The 15,964-nt window shown below is 61.7% G+C and overlaps 4 protein-coding genes across 6 annotated transcripts in view; 1 reads left to right on the top strand and 3 right to left on the bottom strand.

Moving 5' to 3' along the window:
• Positions 1 to 2,011: 2,011 nt before the first annotated feature.
• CHLRE_02g143267v5 (uncharacterized protein) lies at positions 2,012 to 5,413 on the bottom strand. Its single transcript, XM_001690665.2, has 2 exons — positions 4,650 to 5,413; positions 2,012 to 3,726 (listed from the first exon to the last, which is right to left on the bottom strand). Exon 2 carries the CDS (start codon positions 3,713 to 3,715, stop codon positions 2,597 to 2,599), a length of 1,119 nt encoding a protein of 372 aa, XP_001690717.1. The 5' UTR covers positions 3,716 to 3,726; positions 4,650 to 5,413; the 3' UTR covers positions 2,012 to 2,596.
• Positions 5,414 to 6,051: 638 nt separating this feature from the next.
• CHLRE_02g143247v5 (uncharacterized protein) lies at positions 6,052 to 7,533 on the bottom strand. The gene has a single exon (XM_001690664.2). It carries the CDS (start codon positions 7,342 to 7,344, stop codon positions 6,601 to 6,603), a length of 744 nt encoding a protein of 247 aa, XP_001690716.1. The 5' UTR covers positions 7,345 to 7,533; the 3' UTR covers positions 6,052 to 6,600.
• Positions 7,534 to 8,303: 770 nt separating this feature from the next.
• CHLRE_02g143227v5 (uncharacterized protein) lies at positions 8,304 to 14,129 on the top strand. Of its 3 annotated transcripts, none has more exons than XM_043060221.1 (13): positions 8,304 to 8,843; positions 9,063 to 9,155; positions 9,465 to 9,654; positions 10,035 to 10,105; positions 10,425 to 10,464; positions 10,661 to 10,727; positions 10,953 to 11,007; positions 11,571 to 11,736; positions 11,840 to 11,971; positions 12,230 to 12,273; positions 12,525 to 13,289; positions 13,616 to 13,784; positions 14,097 to 14,129. In XM_043060221.1, exons 3-8 carry the CDS (start codon positions 9,528 to 9,530, stop codon positions 11,730 to 11,732), a joined length of 522 nt encoding a protein of 173 aa, XP_042927961.1. In that variant the 5' UTR covers positions 8,304 to 8,843; positions 9,063 to 9,155; positions 9,465 to 9,527; the 3' UTR covers positions 11,733 to 11,736; positions 11,840 to 11,971; positions 12,230 to 12,273; positions 12,525 to 13,289; positions 13,616 to 13,784; positions 14,097 to 14,129. The 3 variants fall into 3 exon arrangements, with proteins under 3 accessions (XP_042927961.1, XP_042927959.1, XP_042927960.1); XM_043060220.1 differs by having other exon boundaries at positions 9,063 to 9,179; XM_043060222.1 differs by having other exon boundaries at positions 11,840 to 12,273.
• A 102-nt stretch (positions 14,130 to 14,231) lies between these two features.
• Positions 14,232 to 15,964, bottom strand: part of CHLRE_02g143207v5 (uncharacterized protein) — a 2,252-nt gene continuing 519 nt past the window's right edge. Inside the window, exons 2-3 of the mRNA XM_043060219.1 lie at positions 15,471 to 15,534; positions 14,232 to 15,186 (exon numbers count right to left, since the gene is read on the bottom strand). Of these exons, the coding sequence (XP_042927958.1) occupies positions 14,689 to 15,186; positions 15,471 to 15,527 (555 nt within the window). The 5' untranslated portion in view covers positions 15,528 to 15,534 and the 3' untranslated portion in view covers positions 14,232 to 14,688. The remainder of the gene's footprint in view (positions 15,187 to 15,470; positions 15,535 to 15,964) is intronic.

The raw sequence follows: 15,964 nt of genomic DNA, 5'->3' as shown, positions 1-15,964 counted from the left end.
CCCCGCAGGCTCCCCATGCCTTGCACAGACGCACACGAGTGCAGTGCAGGCTGGTAGACATGCCCGCCCCTTGCCTACCGCCCTTACTGCCAAAATGCCCGCACAAGCCCCGCAGGCTCCCCATGCCGTTACAGACGCACACGAGTGCAGTGCAGGCTGGTAGACATGCCCGCCCCTTGCCTTCCGCCCTTCCTGCCAAATCGCCCGCACAAGCCCCGCAGGCTCCCCATGCCTTGCACAGACGCACACGAGTGCAGTGCAGGCTGGTAGACATGCCCGCCCCTTGCCTACCGCCCTTCCTGCCAAATCTCCCGCACAAGCCCCGCAGGCTCCCCATGCCTTGCACAGACGCACACGAGTGCAGTGCAGGCTGGTAGACATGCCCGCCCCTTGCCTTCCGCCGTTCCTGCCAACCTGCCCGCACAAGCCCCGCAGGCTCCCCATGCCTTGCACAGACGCACACGAGTGCAGTGCAGGCTGGTAGACATGCCCGCCCCTTGCCTACCGCCCTTCCTGCCACAATGCCCGCACAAGCCCCGCAGGCTCCCCATGCCGTTACAGACGCACACGAGTGCAGTGCAGGCTGGTAGACATGCCCGCCCCTTGCCTTCCGCCCTTCCGGCCTGACAACTTGCCCGCACATGCCCCGCAGGCTCCCCATGCCTTGAACAGACGCACACGAGTGCAGTGCAGGCTGGTAGACATGCCCGCCCCTTGCCTTCCGCCGTTCCTGCCTGCCAAATCGCCCGCACAAGCCCCGCAGGCTCCCCATGCCTTGCACAGACGCACACGAGTGCAGTGCAGGCTGGTAGACATGCCCGCCCCTTGCCTACCGCCCTTACTGCCAAAATGCCCGCACAAGCCCCGCAGGCTCCCCATGCCGTTACAGACGCACACGAGTGCAGTGCAGGCTGGTAGACATGCCCGCCCCTTGCCTTCCGCCCTTCCGGCCTGCCAAATCGCCCGCACAAGCCCCGCAGGCTCCCCATGCCTTGCACAGACGCACACGAGTGCAGTGCAGGCTGGTAGACATGCCCGCCCCTTGCCTTCCGCCCTTCCGGCCTGACAACTTGCCCGCACAAGCCCCGCAGGCTCCCCATGCCTTGCACAGACGCACACGAGTGCAGTGCAGGCTGGTAGACATGCCCGCCCCTTGCCTTCCGCCCTTCCGGCCTGACAACTTGCCCGCACATGCCCCGCAGGCTCCCCATGCCTTGCACAGACGCACACGAGTGCAGTGCAGGCTGGTAGACATGCCCGCCCCTTGCTTTCCGCCCTTCTTGACAACTTGCCCGCACAAGCCCCGCAGGCTCCCCATGCCTTGAACAGACGCACACGAGTGCAGTGCAGGCTGGTAGACATGCCCGCCCCTTGCCTTCCGCCCTTCCGGCCTGACAACTTGCCCGCACAAGCCCCGCAGGCTCCCCATGCCTTGCACAGACGCACACGAGTGCAGTGCAGGCTGGTAGACATGCCCGCCCCTTGCCTACCGCCCTTACTGCCAAAATGCCCGCACAAGCCCCGCAGGCTCCCCATGCCGTTAATAATAATAATAATATGTACGCGGTTCACGAAGGAGGCCGCGTTTCTTAAGGAGGAGTGAGTTTTGCTCACCCCACCGTGTCAAAAGGTGGAAAGTTAGCCTGGATCGCGAGGGCTGGGGCCAGCAGCCGTGGCGCCGCCAGTGGGGCCGACTTGGCGTGAGTTCACAATCCCCATTTCGCGCTCAAGGCGGTAGTAGAGAAGGGATGTGGTGCGCAGGCTGATGACACTGTGCATGTGTATGCGCGAGCAGCAGGATTTTGCTGATGTGGTGGTGGCACCCAGCGACCGAAGGAGGGGTTCCAAGGTGTTTGACACAGTGCCGCCGTGGCCCAGCGTAACAATCTGCTCCTTTTTATATACTACGTCCCAGCCTGCATCCCGCAGGGCGTCGGCTAGGCGAGTGTGCTGGGCTTGTTTCTGGTCACACTTTTCGCTGTGGTGGAGGTCCGATGTGTAACCAACTTCTCACTCCTCAACGTTACAAGCAACAAAGCAAACAGCAAGCCCCACAGTCGGTGCTGAAAACCCGAAACCCCAAGTTCACTTTGACCTAGTGGCCGTTAGGCGTCTCTCAGTTGCCTCCCACCGGCAACCTAGTGGCCGTTAGGCGTCTCTCAGTTGCCTCCCACCGGCAACCTAGTGGCCGTTAGGCGTCTCTCAGTTGCCTCCCACCGGCAGATCAAGGGCGGGTGGGCGGGAAGTAGGCACTTCAGCCATAAAAGCAAAAACACGGCAGAACAGTACTGTAAGATAGAAAGAGACAAACGGCAGATGCTGCTACCAGCAGCAGCTGCGCTACTTAGAGGCGCAATAGCGCCTCGTACGGCACTCCGTGCCATACCACTTAATCGTCGTGAGAACCTGCCTTCTCCGACGCTCATACTTCGCTCCGGAGAAGTCAACATTTCTCACTCCTCAACGTTACAAGCAACAAAGCAAACAGCAAGCCCCACAGTCGGTGCTGAAAACCCGAAACCCCAAGTTCACTTTGACCTAGTGGCCGTTAGGCGTCTCTCAGTTGCCTCCCACCGGCAGACCCTTCAAAGCACCACTAGTCCGTCTCCTCGGGGTTAATGCCCATGCACATGGTGACTTCGCGCGAGCGACCACCGTCGTCGCGCACATATGCGAACTCGAACACATTCGCGCTGCGCCAGCGGCCCAGCTTCTGCACCAGGATGCGGTCCGCGCCGCCGTTCACTGCCGCGGTGGCCCCACCTCGGCGGAGCGAGTGCGGCGGCAAGCGCCGCTCCACCCCCGCCGCCGTGAATAAGGCGTGCAGCCCGTTGGCGAAGGTGTTGTACGAGATAGCGGGGATCAGATCAGGCAATGGCGCCCGCGCCCGCTGCAGCCGCTGCTGGCCGCCCCGTTGCCGGACCGCGCGTAGGAGGGGACCAACGTCCTCCACCTCCACCTCGCGCCCATCAGGCCCCACGGCAGTGTCGGGCACCTGGCAGTACCCACCCGCCTGCAGCAGCTGCTCCAGCAACCCAACAGGGCAGTATGGCGCCACGCCGCGCCCCACGGACACCAGCTCGCCCCGGAATTGCTGGTCCGTCTTGCCGGCGTACAGGAAAATCTCTACGCGATCCGGGTAGAAACGCAGGAGCTGGTGGTGCACGAGCACGCGCCGCAGGTCGCTGAAGCGCAGCAAACCGGTGAAGGACAGCGCCGCGGCTGTCACGTACATGCGGGTCCGGAGCGGCACGTCCCCGCCTGCTAGCAGGTGCGTGTCAATGAGCTTCCGCAGCTCCTCCGGCGTGGCGACGGGCTTCTCCCGTGCGGAGCCGAGCAGCTCCTTGTACGCGGCAGCCCGGATGCCCGCCGCCAGCGGGTGCTGCGAGGGGGAAGGCAGGCCCACCAGCTCGTGCAGCGCCGACACCGCGGCGCTGGCAATGCTGACAAAGCTGGGCCCCACCCCACGCTGCGCGGCCTCCTCCTTGACCTTCTGCAGGAACAAGGACACCCGCAGGCCGCCGTCGCCGGCGGGCAGGAACGGCGTGACACCGTTGCTGCTGCAGAAATCTAGCCACCGCTGGATGTGAGGCTCGTACGCCAGCCACGTGCCAGTGGACTTGGACACCCTCGCTGATGCGACTGCTCGCACCAGCAGGCCCCGCAGCTCCGGTGATAGCTGCAGCGCGGCCAGCTGCGTTTGCAGCGCCTCCATGACCGCGGAATCTGTTAGAGATAGGCGGGCAGCCGTAGCGGGGATGGGTTGGGGCGAGTAAAGTCCATGCGCAAAGCCAGAGTGCGCCAGGTCTTATGGGGCTGGCCGGGGCCGGGTGGGCGGCCTTGGTATTGCAACGCGTGTGCGCCCAGGACCCGGAGGCCCCACACGAAGGGCATGAGGACGGCCGGCGCCGCAACCAATGTGTGCCACCAGGCTGCGTTAGGCCAGAATGGAACGATCAGCGTAAGCGTGCTACCAAACGCACGGGCGTGTTGCAGGATACGCCCAATCATGTTGAACGGCGGGTTGCACCACGCCTGAGGCGGCCACCGCTGGGCGAACGCATTGACCCCCGCGCAGCGCGCGTGGCCGGACCACATGTAGCTGAAAAATTGCGGCCCCACGAAATTCGATTCGGTGGCGAAGAGATCGATGGAGAATGGACCCCAGTCACGCGAGAGGTCTGCGTAGACTTGAGGGTGGATGCGCCAGTCGCAAGGGTCGTCCCATTTGCTAAGGGCGTCGGCGTGCGTGTTGAGTTCGCGCGGCACCCACACGGTCATGAGCTGTATATTATGAGCCATGGCATACCAGAACAAATCCACCATGATATCGTGTACCGCAGCCGAGAGGGAACCTGCTTTGGAGAGAATGTGGAACACGCACGTGCTGTCTGTGTGCACCAGCACGCGCTGGTTGGATAGGCGCTGGTCTCGATTGAGGCTGGTGATAACGTGCCACAAACCATACGCTTCCAGGAAAGTAGACGAGCTGGGGCGCGTCTCGAACGCCCATTTCCCGGCAGCCTCCCGAACTTTGCCGTCCACCGCGGCCCAACCGCCCCAACCACCGTAAGAGTAACTAGAGCGCCCAGCGGCGTCCGTAAACAACTGCACCGTATGCACATGCGATGGGGGCCACAGCGGCTTACGGCCGTCGTACTGTGTAAAAGATGTGATCCAAAATTGCAGCTCCCGGAGGGCAGGCTCGTCAAGGGATGCGTGGCTGCTCCAGCTAAGGCCACTGCGACGATGACCATTTTGCCAAATCACGAGGTGACGGGTCATAAGCACCGATAATTCCCCGAAAGAGAAAGACATGGAGAGAATGCGCCCCACAATGACCGACACTAGACGCAGGGAGCATCGCCGGGTGTCAGCGAGCGCGCGCTCGACGTCTGTGCGGAGGGCGGCCCATTTGGCAGTGGGCACAGTGAGGCAGCCGGCAACGGTATCGATGTTTGCGCCGAGGTACTTCTTGCAAGTGCCGGGTTCCAAGCTGCATTTGCTGTCGCTAACGATGAAACCGGCTGCAGCGAAATCGGCCAGGACGCGTGTCCGCCAGAGAAGTAACCCCGCCACGGTTTCGTGCGCGTGTAAACTATCATCGATGTAGTAAGTGAAGCGATGCCCTTCTGCTCGCCACGACGTGTATAGAGCCTCAGTAAGTTTGGTAAAAGCCCAGCACGCGGGGGCGAGCCCAAATGGGAGTTGAGTGAAAACGTAATACTGCCCTTCCCACTCGAAACCAAGATAGGTCCAGAATTCTTCTGCGATGTCCAAATGATGATAACCCGACTTAAGGTCAACAGTGAACAGCTGGTCGCCACGCTTGAGTACCGAAGAGAGCCCCGCCAGCGTCTCGTACTTAAAACTAGGGCACTGAACATGTGAGTTGAGGAAGCGTGCGTCGTAAATTAGGCGTAATTTGTCAGTGCCGGGCTTGGGAACGACCCCGAGAGGCATGACGCAGTGCGGGCGCTCCGGCACCGCAACTGCGGTTCTAGTGGCCAGGAGTTCGCGGACTGCCTGTCCCACGAATTCTTGCTGGTTGAGAGCGGATGGGTGATTCCGCTGAAAAACGCTGGCCGGTCCATTCGGGAATGCCGCGAGCCAGAGTAGAGGGAAACCCACCGCGATCCACTGAAGCACGGTGCGCGAGCGGCAACGCGACTTCCAGAAACTGAACTTCTCGCGTAAACGACCCCGCATAACTGAGGGTTCGGGTGACGCCGTGCCGCGGCTCGATGTCCCTTCAAACTCCCAGGTGTTGTCATCTAGACCCTCCGGCTCCGTGCCTGGCCCACCTGAAGCAAACATAGGGCGTTGGTTCTCCAGTGCGCGCCGGGGCAACACTTGCGACGCACCCGGGCGAGCGCCCGATGGAGGCGGGGGGGCACCGCCCGCGCCATTGCCGCTAGCGCCAGTGCTCGCTGCAGCGCCAGAGAATTTTCGAGTGCTGGCTAAGGGTGCTGGCAGCGCAACACTAGCCGGCCGTTTAAGGGCAGCCGCGGACTGGGCTACCCCTACAGCCGCTTGCGACAAGTTGCTGGAAATAGATAGGCTACGGCCCGTGAAAGTTGAACGTGTTGACTGCGATAGACGAATTGCAGCCTGCGCCTGGCTTGAAAGTGAAAAACGAGGGTCGCGCCGCTGCGGCTCTTCCCGCGACATTGTAAGGCGCAAGAGAAACGTGGGCAACACGCGACGTGAATTGTAACAGCAAATACTCTCGGAGTCGAAAGTTGGCGCAACGCTGCGCATGGGGTACTGGCACCGTCCGGTGTGCTCTCCATTGGGCACCGCCACCCGCACATCGCATAGGAGAGAGCCCGGGCACCGCCACGGGTCTGAACTGAAAAACAACCACCGGGCACCACCCAGCTACAGTTGGAATGGCTTGGGTTGCGACCGACGCAACCTCGGGCACCGCCCATCCATGAGTGAGACGTTGCAAGACCGGGCACCGCCCGACGCAAGTCCAGGTCCTAGGTGCGAACCACGCAACCTCGGGCACCGCCCATCCGAAAGACCCCTCAATACAAACCCCGGGCACCGCCCGACACGGGTCACTAACTGGCTAGGGCTACACCCGCAGCGATTTTAGCCATAGTGGCGCGGTCCCTGGCCCTGGCCGTGGCCGCCCTGGCCGCCGTGGCCGCCCTGGCCGTGGCGCGGCTGGTCATAGCGCGGCTGGTCGCGCCCGTGCTTCTCCTGCTGCTGGCCGCGGGGCGGGAAGGGGCGCTGGCGCTTGGCCGCGGAGCCGGACGACTCCTCCTTCTTTTTGGAGGCCACGGCCGCCAGCGCGCTCTTCAGCGCCTTCTCATTGACATCCATGAACCGCAGCTTGCCCGACTTGTAGTCCTCCGACGGCTGCTGCACGTTCGGGCGGACGATGGGCCAGTACTCGTCCATAACGAGCAAGTTCTCCGCGCGAGCGCCCACGGCAATCATGCTAAGCGACAGCTCGGCCAGGCGCACCGCCGTGGCTGCCTGGCCCTCCAAGTCTCTGAGCCGCTGAACTGGCACCGAGATGTGAGCCGCATCCGGGGGGGCGGACTCCACGAGGCGCGCGACCCCGGCCAGCAGCGGTGCAGCGGTCACATAGAACAGTTTTAAGTGGTCCCAGCGCGGCCCGAGAATCTTGTGGGCCCCGACGCCGGGCGGAGGCGACAGCGCCTCCGAGGCGGCGATAACTTCGCGGAGCACAGAGGCCTCCTCTTTGGCCGACTGAACTTCCAAGCGCAGCGCCTCTTCTATACGCTTGGCATCTTCTATAAGCTTAGCTTCGGAAGCGGCGACGGCCGCGCTAATCGCGGCCTGCACCGCTGGAGGCACTTCAGCCATAAAAGCAAAAACACGGCAGAACAGTACTGTAAGATAGAAAGAGACAAACGGCAGATGCTGCTACCAGCAGCAGCTGCGCTACTTAGAGGCGCAATAGCGCCTCGTACGGCACTCCGTGCCATACCACTTAATCGTCGTGAGAACCTGCCTTCTCCGACGCTCATACTTCGCTCCGGAGAAGTCAACATTTCTATCAGGTAGACTTTGTGTTGCCGTCGACCGGCGGTTGTAAGGCCGCGGGGCCCACTAGCCCCCACGTTGGAGCGTGGTAGGGATGGGATGAACAGGATGTCAGGCCTCATCCTTTTTCGGTCGGCCTCGGGGATATTGTTGCGCAGCATCCATTTGGGGGGGCAGGTGCCCGCACAGTATTCGGGGCGTGCATCTGCACTGCTTGCGTCCATCAGCATGTACCCGCCACCGTTGGCGCCATGGTGCAGGCATTCCGCGATCATACGGACGGCGGCATTGTGTTTGACGATGCGGGCCCCAACAAGTTGGGGGTGCGCACAGTGGCCGGCAAGGTGGCCTGCGTTGCCCCGTTCGGGGGGGGATCCAGCGCGCTGGTGAATCGGGGCGCAGAGTGCACATGTGTCACTTGCACGTAGTTTGAACAGCGCAAGCCGGGCGGGGCAGATGAGGCCTCCCTGTCTGGCGTTCTGGATGAAGCGTCGGAGGCTGTGCCCAGCGCCGGGGTGCGTCATGTAGGCGGTGCTGGCCCTGGTGTCCAGGTGTGGGGCGGACTCCGCCCACTTGGTCGTGTAGAGTGTGTGTTTGGAATGACCGCCATGGGAGGAAGGGTCTAGTGTTTTCAGGAGGCCCCGATTGAGGTCCGAGATGTAGTGCACGGTGGTAGAGCCGTCTTCCCGCGTCCGGGTCGTTGCTGGCCACCAGTGTGTGGCGTGGGGGTTATTGTCAGCGAGCTCCGAGACGTCAGCCGGTTTAGTGCTTGTAGCTACGTCTGCTGCACCTTTATCGGCTTCTTCATTACCGTGCAGACCCGTGTGAGAAACGACTTTAAGGAAAACGGTGTGTGCGTCCCTCTTCGCTCGTGCATGGAGCAAATCGGCGATCGAACTCAGAAGTGCCTTATGTTTGCTCAGATGTGAGCGGCGTGGTTCGTTAATAGCCCGTTTAATTAGATACAAGCTTGCAGCTGAGTCACTGGCAATGGTTAGCGTTTTCTTCGCGAACATACTAGTTTCACCTCCGAATTCTTCCAGGGCTGCACGAATTGCAGCGAGCTCGGCGCGTGTAATAGTGTTAGTGCAGCCAAATCCATTTGGGTTTACGTAGACCACACGGTCTTTATGCCAAGCACAAGCCCCAGCCACTTGTAGTTCTCTACCGTTTTCAGTTGTTATCTTGGATACCGAGCCATCGGTCCATACAATTTCCTCGGGGTTGTGGGCCAGCGGCAGTGTACGTTGGAATTGTGTCCGATTCAACCTCGGTGTCGCTGGAGCTTCGTCAGGCGTGACCATAGTGGCAATGTTCTGGTGAGTTGCGAGGTACTTGGCATGTTTGGAGATGTGACGTGGGATGTGGGGACACGGCGTGTTTAACGTACCTGACCCGAGGTGGGTGTCAGCGACGGTTGCGGGCGCGTGGGGACCGGCTACCAGTGAGGAGCGAAGGCCTTTCCAGCTCTGCGTGAAGGCGTTTAGCCCAGCTGTGTTGCCAACGGCAACCAGTATGGCTCCGCGTTGCTTCTGCAGGGGCACGTCAGTGCCGAGTCCAGGCTCCATCCCAGCTGTGCCTGGGGAGTCCAGTTCTCCGTTCGTCCAGGTGGCGAGTCGGCGGCAGAGCGGGTGGGTTAGCCACTGTGTGTGTGGGTAAGTTGCGTACTTTGGGAGGACTAGAATGGTCAGTGTGGGTTCCGGGGAGTTGTTGACTGTCTCGGCACTGGCGAGGGCCCATACGAGGGCCTGTCGTGAGGCATCGGGGTTTGCAGGAGGGTGTGCATAGTGGAGCCCCGTCCATGCAGTGCTGTAGGCATCGTGTTGGGCGCCGAACACCACATCAGCGGCTTCCCGGCTCCAGTATTCATCGGCATCGGTCGTGTGGTTCAGGGGCGAGGCAAACATTTCCTTGACCCTCCCCCTGCCGGTGTTTCGCAGGCTGCGCACAACGGCTCGGACGGTTGCCGAGGGGAGGGACGTCTGGTGCTGTGGTGCCGTCTTATGATCAGTTTGCCCCGGGTCGCGCCGGTATCTGTGCAGCAGGGCAGCCACCGCCTCCTCGAAGGCCTTGGTCCGGTTGTTGCTGGTCCGGTTGAAGCCTTCCCAGAGCGTTTGAAGGCGTGCGTAGGTGAGCATGCCAAGCCAACGTCCGCTGGGTTCATAGACATGGGCCTCTCGGGGGAGGGCCCGGCCTGCTGTGGGGGTAGTGATGGCGTAGCTGCCTGGGGGGGAAACGTCGTGGTAGGGATCGCTGGGGACGGTAGAGATGATGGTTGCTGCGCGGGTCACCCGTGCACGCGTTGCTTGATCGTCCGGGTCGTCATCGTGTCGGCCCTGACGTTGCCGCATTGTCAGGTTGCGATCCTTTGGAGGCCGTGTGGGGCGGGCGGGTGCATCAGGTCCCGCAGCAAGTCGGTTGGTGTATTCTGAGATCAGCTCCTCCCACTCGAGGTCATGCTTAAGGTCACGCTCACGCTCATTGCTGTTTGCCCACGTAACTTGGCGCAGGAGACGAGTCGACCTCGATGAAAAGAGGGCCGCACGTGGGGCATGTGTTGTCTCGAGTGGCCCGGGCGCAGGTGCGGTGGGCGGCGCGTGTGCGGGTAGGATGCCGGCGGGTTGGGCCGCTGTTGCTGTGTCTGCGTCTGTCGTGCCGGCCCCGTCCGGGTGGGGCTGCGTCGCGCGTGGGCGAGCCTGCAGTGGGTGCTTGAAGCAGCGCACGTCTGTGACCGTGGCGTAGCCCATGCGTGAGAAGGCGGTGACTAGGCCAGGTGGGATAACAGATGGCTTCCATTGGACCGCGAAGTATGGCTCGCGGGTGTTGGTTGTGTCCTCGCCCGCTTTGCGTTTGCGTGCAATTTCCTTATCTGTGACAGTTTGTTGGTTTGTGCGGTACAGGATGGCCGCCAGATCCTGGCCATCATTATCCAGGTCGTAGGTAAGCTGCGCATCTCCGTTGGTGCAGTCATCAGTAGGAGGGTGGACCAGGTCCTTGACTACACGTTCCCGGGCTAGTTTCCAGAGTGTTTGCTTGCCCCGCCGGTGAGACAGCCTGAGTGGTGAGGCTTGCTGCCTATCGTCCGCTTCCATCAGGTCGTGCTGACTATCGTCCACTTCCATTTGGTCGTGCTCAGGTGCTGCGGCGTCGACATCCATTGGGTCCTCAGCGGCGGCCGCGGCTGGCTGCCCTTGGTGGAGAAGGTAGGTTTGCACGGCGCCAGTAGACGGCGTGGTCGCATTCGCAGTGAGCAGAGTGGTTATTGTGGGGGCCAGGGGCCGTTGCGTGCGGGTAACCGGGGTTCGGTTGTTGAATGAAGGGGGGTCTCTTGGGTGGGGCTTGCAGAGGTGGTTGTGCCTGCTCATGTCTTTTGCCAGGGCCGTGAACACTGAACGTGCCGTTTCGTACCCACGTGTGCCAACGGCCAGGCTTTCGTCTCCATTTGTGAGGCGCATAGCCGTGCTGATTGCGGCTTTATCACCGGTGAGCAGGTCGTCGGGTGTTGTGCGCGTGTTTTCTGCAATGCGGGCCTTTTGGGCGGCGTGTTTCGTGACGCGGCGGGAGTGGGCAGTTGGGTGTGTGGGAGTACGCATGACGGGCGTCTTCCGTGGCCGGGTCCGCAGGTTGGCTTCGGGTTGGGCGACGGGAGCTGCGGTATCCGCGGCTGGGGCAGGAGTTGGGGCCATCTGCCCCAAGGCAGTTGGCGTGTATTGCAAGGGCGGGTTGTGATAGAGTGGGCTGGCTTCTTCGATGTCCATTTGGGTTGTTGTGTTTGGGGCTGGGGTGAGGGGCTGTGGGGCGGGGCCTCCCGTCATGAGTGCGGTGAGGGGTGGTGCCATGCGTGGGGGTCGAGGGTCGTTCCGTGCGGAGAGGGCCTGGAGTTCTTCCAGGGGTGGGATCACACGCTGGGTAGGCGGAAGCGGGTTCGGGCTCCCGTGTTTTTCCGGTGGCATTTGGTCTCCGTCCAATCCCGCCGTGGCAACCAGGGCCAGACTCAGCCTGTTGAGTGCAACCTTGTGTTTGTGGCGGACCCTGCTTGCCCCCAGGAGTTTCTCGAGCTCCCGGGTGCTAATCAGATGGCGGCTCGTATTGCGGTCGACCAAGTGGCTGAATTCGAGCTGGAGTTCCGCGAGCGGGAGCACGTGTTCGACAGGGAGGGGTGCTGCCGCACGCGCTGCAGCTGCGGCGTCCAAAGCCTCGACAATTGACCAGGTAGGGGTGGTATACGGTGTGCCCTTGTAAAAGAGCTGTATACCATGCTCACGAGCGAGGGTCATCTGTTGCAGAGTTGTGAAGAAGCGCCCTCTGTCTGCAGGTAGGTGGTGTGCGAGGCTCGTACCCGCCAGGCTATGCTGCCGTGGCAGGAGGGCACGGGTAACCACGCCCAGTCGGCCTGTGTCGTTTAGAGCAAGGACAAGCGCGCGGTTGGCCACACGCGCGTACTGGGGTAAGAGTGAGCCCAGTCCTAGGCCATATTCATCGATTGGGAGAAGGGTGGTACGGGTAGGGAAGCTGCGTGGCAGCCCGTAGCACCGTTTTGCGTAACCGGCCAGTGCAGCGTCAAAGTTTGCGATGTCCTGTTTCGTGTATGGCATCGCAGCAAATGCATAGGCGATTGAGGTGTGGACGCATTGCTGCAGCATGCGTAGGCGTTGTGCCGGCGTGGCCAGTGACGTGGCTATGGCCGTGCCCTTTTCTTTCACAGTTTCCGTGACGCGGGAGACTTGCACCTTCCAGTCTAGTGAGAAGGTGAGTTGCACCCCCAGGTATTTGTAGGGTTTTGTGGGCGGGTAGTACGGTACAGTGGTGTTACCAATTCGTAGCTTGTTAGTCAGTTCACGGTGCATCGCGTTCAGCGTGGTATGGCCGGTGGGTCCGTCGAGGGTCGGGGTGGACCGGGACTTGTTGTGCCAGATGGCGGTAGCTGCGCACTTGGTGTGATTGACTCGCAGGCTTGCCCAGTCTGCATAGTCCGAGATTTTGTCACATTGGATCTGCAGGTCTTCCAGCGTTGTGGTCAGGGCCGCCAAGTCGTCAGCGTACGCGGCGGCGCTGCAGTGGTACCGTGCATTGTCCTCCGGGCTGAGGCATCCGTAGCGGTAGCCCCGCCCACCTGCGTGGAGCCACCGCACAAGCGGTTCCATGAACAAGATAAACAGTACCGGTGACAGGGTGTCACCTTGCACTGTGCCACGTTCTATTGGGATGGCGGATGTGCATCCATGTTCAGTACGAATGCGGGTGGTGGCGTGCGCGTATAGGTTGCGAACTGCGCGTATCAGGTCGTCAGGCAGGCCCAGATCGAACATAATCTGGAGTAGCCTGTCCTGATCGATTGTGTTAAACGCAGAGCTGTAGTCAACATACACTGCGTATACGTCTTTCCCATACAGGGCAGCGTCCTCCAGTACATGCACAAGGTTCAGTATCTGCCGTTCCGTGTTGCAGTAGGCCCGGAAGCCCTCCTGTGATTCGCTGAACAGCTGGAGTGGGCCTGCCAGTTCACCGATGCCCAGGGTGAGCATAGAAGTGTACAGTTTATAGCAAGTGTTGGCTAGAGCGATGGGCCTCTTGTTCTTGATGTCAAGAGCGTCCCCAGGTTTTGGGAGCAGGACCGTGTCTGAAGTGGCCCAGGACTCCGGGATTGTGGACTTGACGTACATGATCTTCAGTGTGTTGTGTAGGGCTCGCTTCATGCCGTGAGGCAAGATGCGGAGCAGCTCGTTCGGAATGCCGTCTGGGCCCGTGGCTTTGTTACGAGAGAGGTGGGCGATACAGTGGTCGAAGTTGGCGGGGTCTGCCATGCTAGAAAGCATGGAGTGTGCTTCCGGGTGCCTGTTACGCTCAAGCGTAAAGGCGTCCGTAGCGTTAGGTAGTTCGAACGGGTACCCACGCGTTGCGCCGGGCGACAGGCGATATTCGCCTGTGCGGGGCCCTCGTGGGGGTGCTGACAGTTTGCGGAAGTGCCCTTCCAGGGCGGTTAGAATGCTGGGAGGGTCGGTTACCACCTCGCCTGTTTCAGGGTTGCGGACCGCGGGGAGGCCACGTTCGGTTGCTTCTTTCTGAAAGATGCGTTTGTGCCCTTGCGCAGGCCTGGTGGCGAGCGTGTGCTGGAGGGCAGCGGCAGCAGCTTCACGCTGCGCTTTGGCTCGGTCCGCCACCAACTGGCGGTGTTGGGCTTGGCAGTCCTTTATCTGACCTCGTATGGCGGCAGCCTCTCCTTCCGTTGTTGTGTCTGGCGCTGCACCGCCGGCTGTCAGGTTAGTGAGGGTTTGCTTGAGTTCCACCTCCTTGTCCCATAATGGTTTAAGATGTCGGGCAGCTGACCGGGAAAGATGGTGTTTCCCGGTGAGTGGCGGTTTTAGTGTGCACTCTTCAAGTAGGCAGGTGAGGCCGTCTTCGAGAGCCTTGCCTAACCGCTCAGCCAACTGGTTCACGTCGGTTTGTTGTACAATTCTGTTGTGCGCCAAGTCCCATTGCATTGTATTTGCCGGGTAGGTGGTTGGGTTTTTAGTGTGCTGTTTTATAGCATTGTCAATCACCTGCACCGCGCCCTTGCTGGCATTGTGCAGGTCTGCCGTGGCCTCGACCATTATGTCCTCCAAGTGGGCGGCAGCGGCGGCCAGCTGCTTCTTGGTGATTGGAAGCGTCACGCGAGACCAGCGTGGGCTGTCTTCAGATGTTGTTGCTGGTGGCGCTGCGGGCTGCGGTGCTTCCCATAGGTGCAGCGCGTCAGCAGGCAGTTTTACGTGTACAGGTTTATGGTCAAAGTTACCCGCGACTGTACTTACGTGCTCGTGTGGGCTGGGGCACGCGGTGAGCGTTGTCGTGCACATGAGTATGTCATCTATGCGGCTGCGGTACCCGTTAGTTGGCATACGGCACAGCACACACCCGCTTCACCGTGCCCCATGCACGCAGTTGCCTGAACCTGCTCACCTGCTCATCAATGGCCAGGTCCGCCCAGTCGCCGCTGCCCTGCAGACGCCCGAGCACGTCGAAGCGGCCACCCCACCGGCTGTCGGCGGGGACAGGAGGGCGGGGCCGCCAGCGCGCCTGCCAGCAGGACACAAGTTACAGCCGTTGCAAGTCGTGCGCTGCACACTCAACCCAGCACATTCAGCGCCTTGCAGCCCAAAGAGGCACCCAACCCCTACACATTAGTCAGCGAAGCTGCGCATGCCTCACCTCCTCTGCTGCCTGCACATCGGCCGCCGCCACCTCCAGCACTACATCCTCCTCCACCAACACCACCTCCTCCGCCGCCACGGGCGGTGCCTCCGCCGGTGCCTCCGCCGGCTCAAAGCCGAAGGTAGCATCCACGACTGGCATCGTGGCCACTTGCTCCGACCAGGCGTTGATGACGCTGAGGTTGTGCTGGTGGACAGCGGATGGGTGCGCCCGGCGCCACAGCTGTGCTCGCATCTTGGCCAGCACGGCCTGCTGCGCCTTGACAGCCGCCGGTGCAGGTCGCTGCACTGGAGGCAGCGACTCGCCGTTCACCGTGTTGCTGCTCCAGGCCCCGCATGCCCGCTCGCCCAATGCCCCGCCAGTTGGTACACAGCGAGGCACCTTGCTGGTGCGCAGAGCGCGCGGGTTCACCATGGCCCGCAGCAGCTGCGGGGCTGGCTGCACCACGTAACCGCAGCCGGGCGACTTGGCCTGCATGTGAAGGATGTTTAGGGAGGGGGACTCAACACAATGCCCTGCGCCCAGTTGCAATTTATACGTGTACACGCCGGGTGTTACCGCCGCACACCAACACTTCGACCAAACCCTCTGGCACACAGCACTCGCCCCTTCTAGTGCTCTGCTGTTCCGTCACCAAATTCATACATGCACCTGCACCCCGCCATGAACACGCTGCCAGCCCCGCCCTGCCCCCGCGCGCCCCAACCCCACAGAGTGTACCTCAACACCAGCTCTCGCACCGCCCTGGCACCCACCTCAGCCGCATGCTTGCCGCCGTTCTTCCCTTTCGCTCCATACACTTTCTTGCCCATTCTCTGCCTGAACGATCACGTTGTGGGGGGCACAATGCAGAAAGCGGCAAGGGGGGGGGGAGTTCAGGGGGCGTGGAGGGGGGGGGGGGCGGGTGGCGAGGGGGGGGGGGGCTCCCTTGGATGGGATGCCAGTGTGAACCTAGCACAAACCCCACGGGCCCCGGTGAATACTTCCCCGACACCATACTTTTGGCCCGGGAGGGTTCCCGGGGCGTGCCCTGTCCCCCTCCCAACCATGCGCGCTTGGGTGGACCCCCGCCCCCAACTGTAAAGCGGCAATGTCACGTCGCGACCCCAACGCCCGGGCGCCCCCCCCAAAGGGCCCCAAAAGTCACGCACGCCGCACCTGGTACACCGGGATACTACTTGCTTGCTGTTGGGACCCCCTTCCCGTCAAAAAAAAACCCCCTATCCCTTTTTTTGGTTGGGCCCCTACC

The sequence above is a fragment of the Chlamydomonas reinhardtii genome, chromosome 2 (assembly GCF_000002595.2).
Source record: "Chlamydomonas reinhardtii strain CC-503 cw92 mt+ chromosome 2, whole genome shotgun sequence".
In the NCBI taxonomy this organism is placed as follows: domain Eukaryota; kingdom Viridiplantae; phylum Chlorophyta; class Chlorophyceae; order Chlamydomonadales; family Chlamydomonadaceae; genus Chlamydomonas; species Chlamydomonas reinhardtii.
The sequence above is the reverse complement of the archived record's forward strand: the minus strand, read 5'-3'. Positions and strand labels throughout refer to the sequence as shown.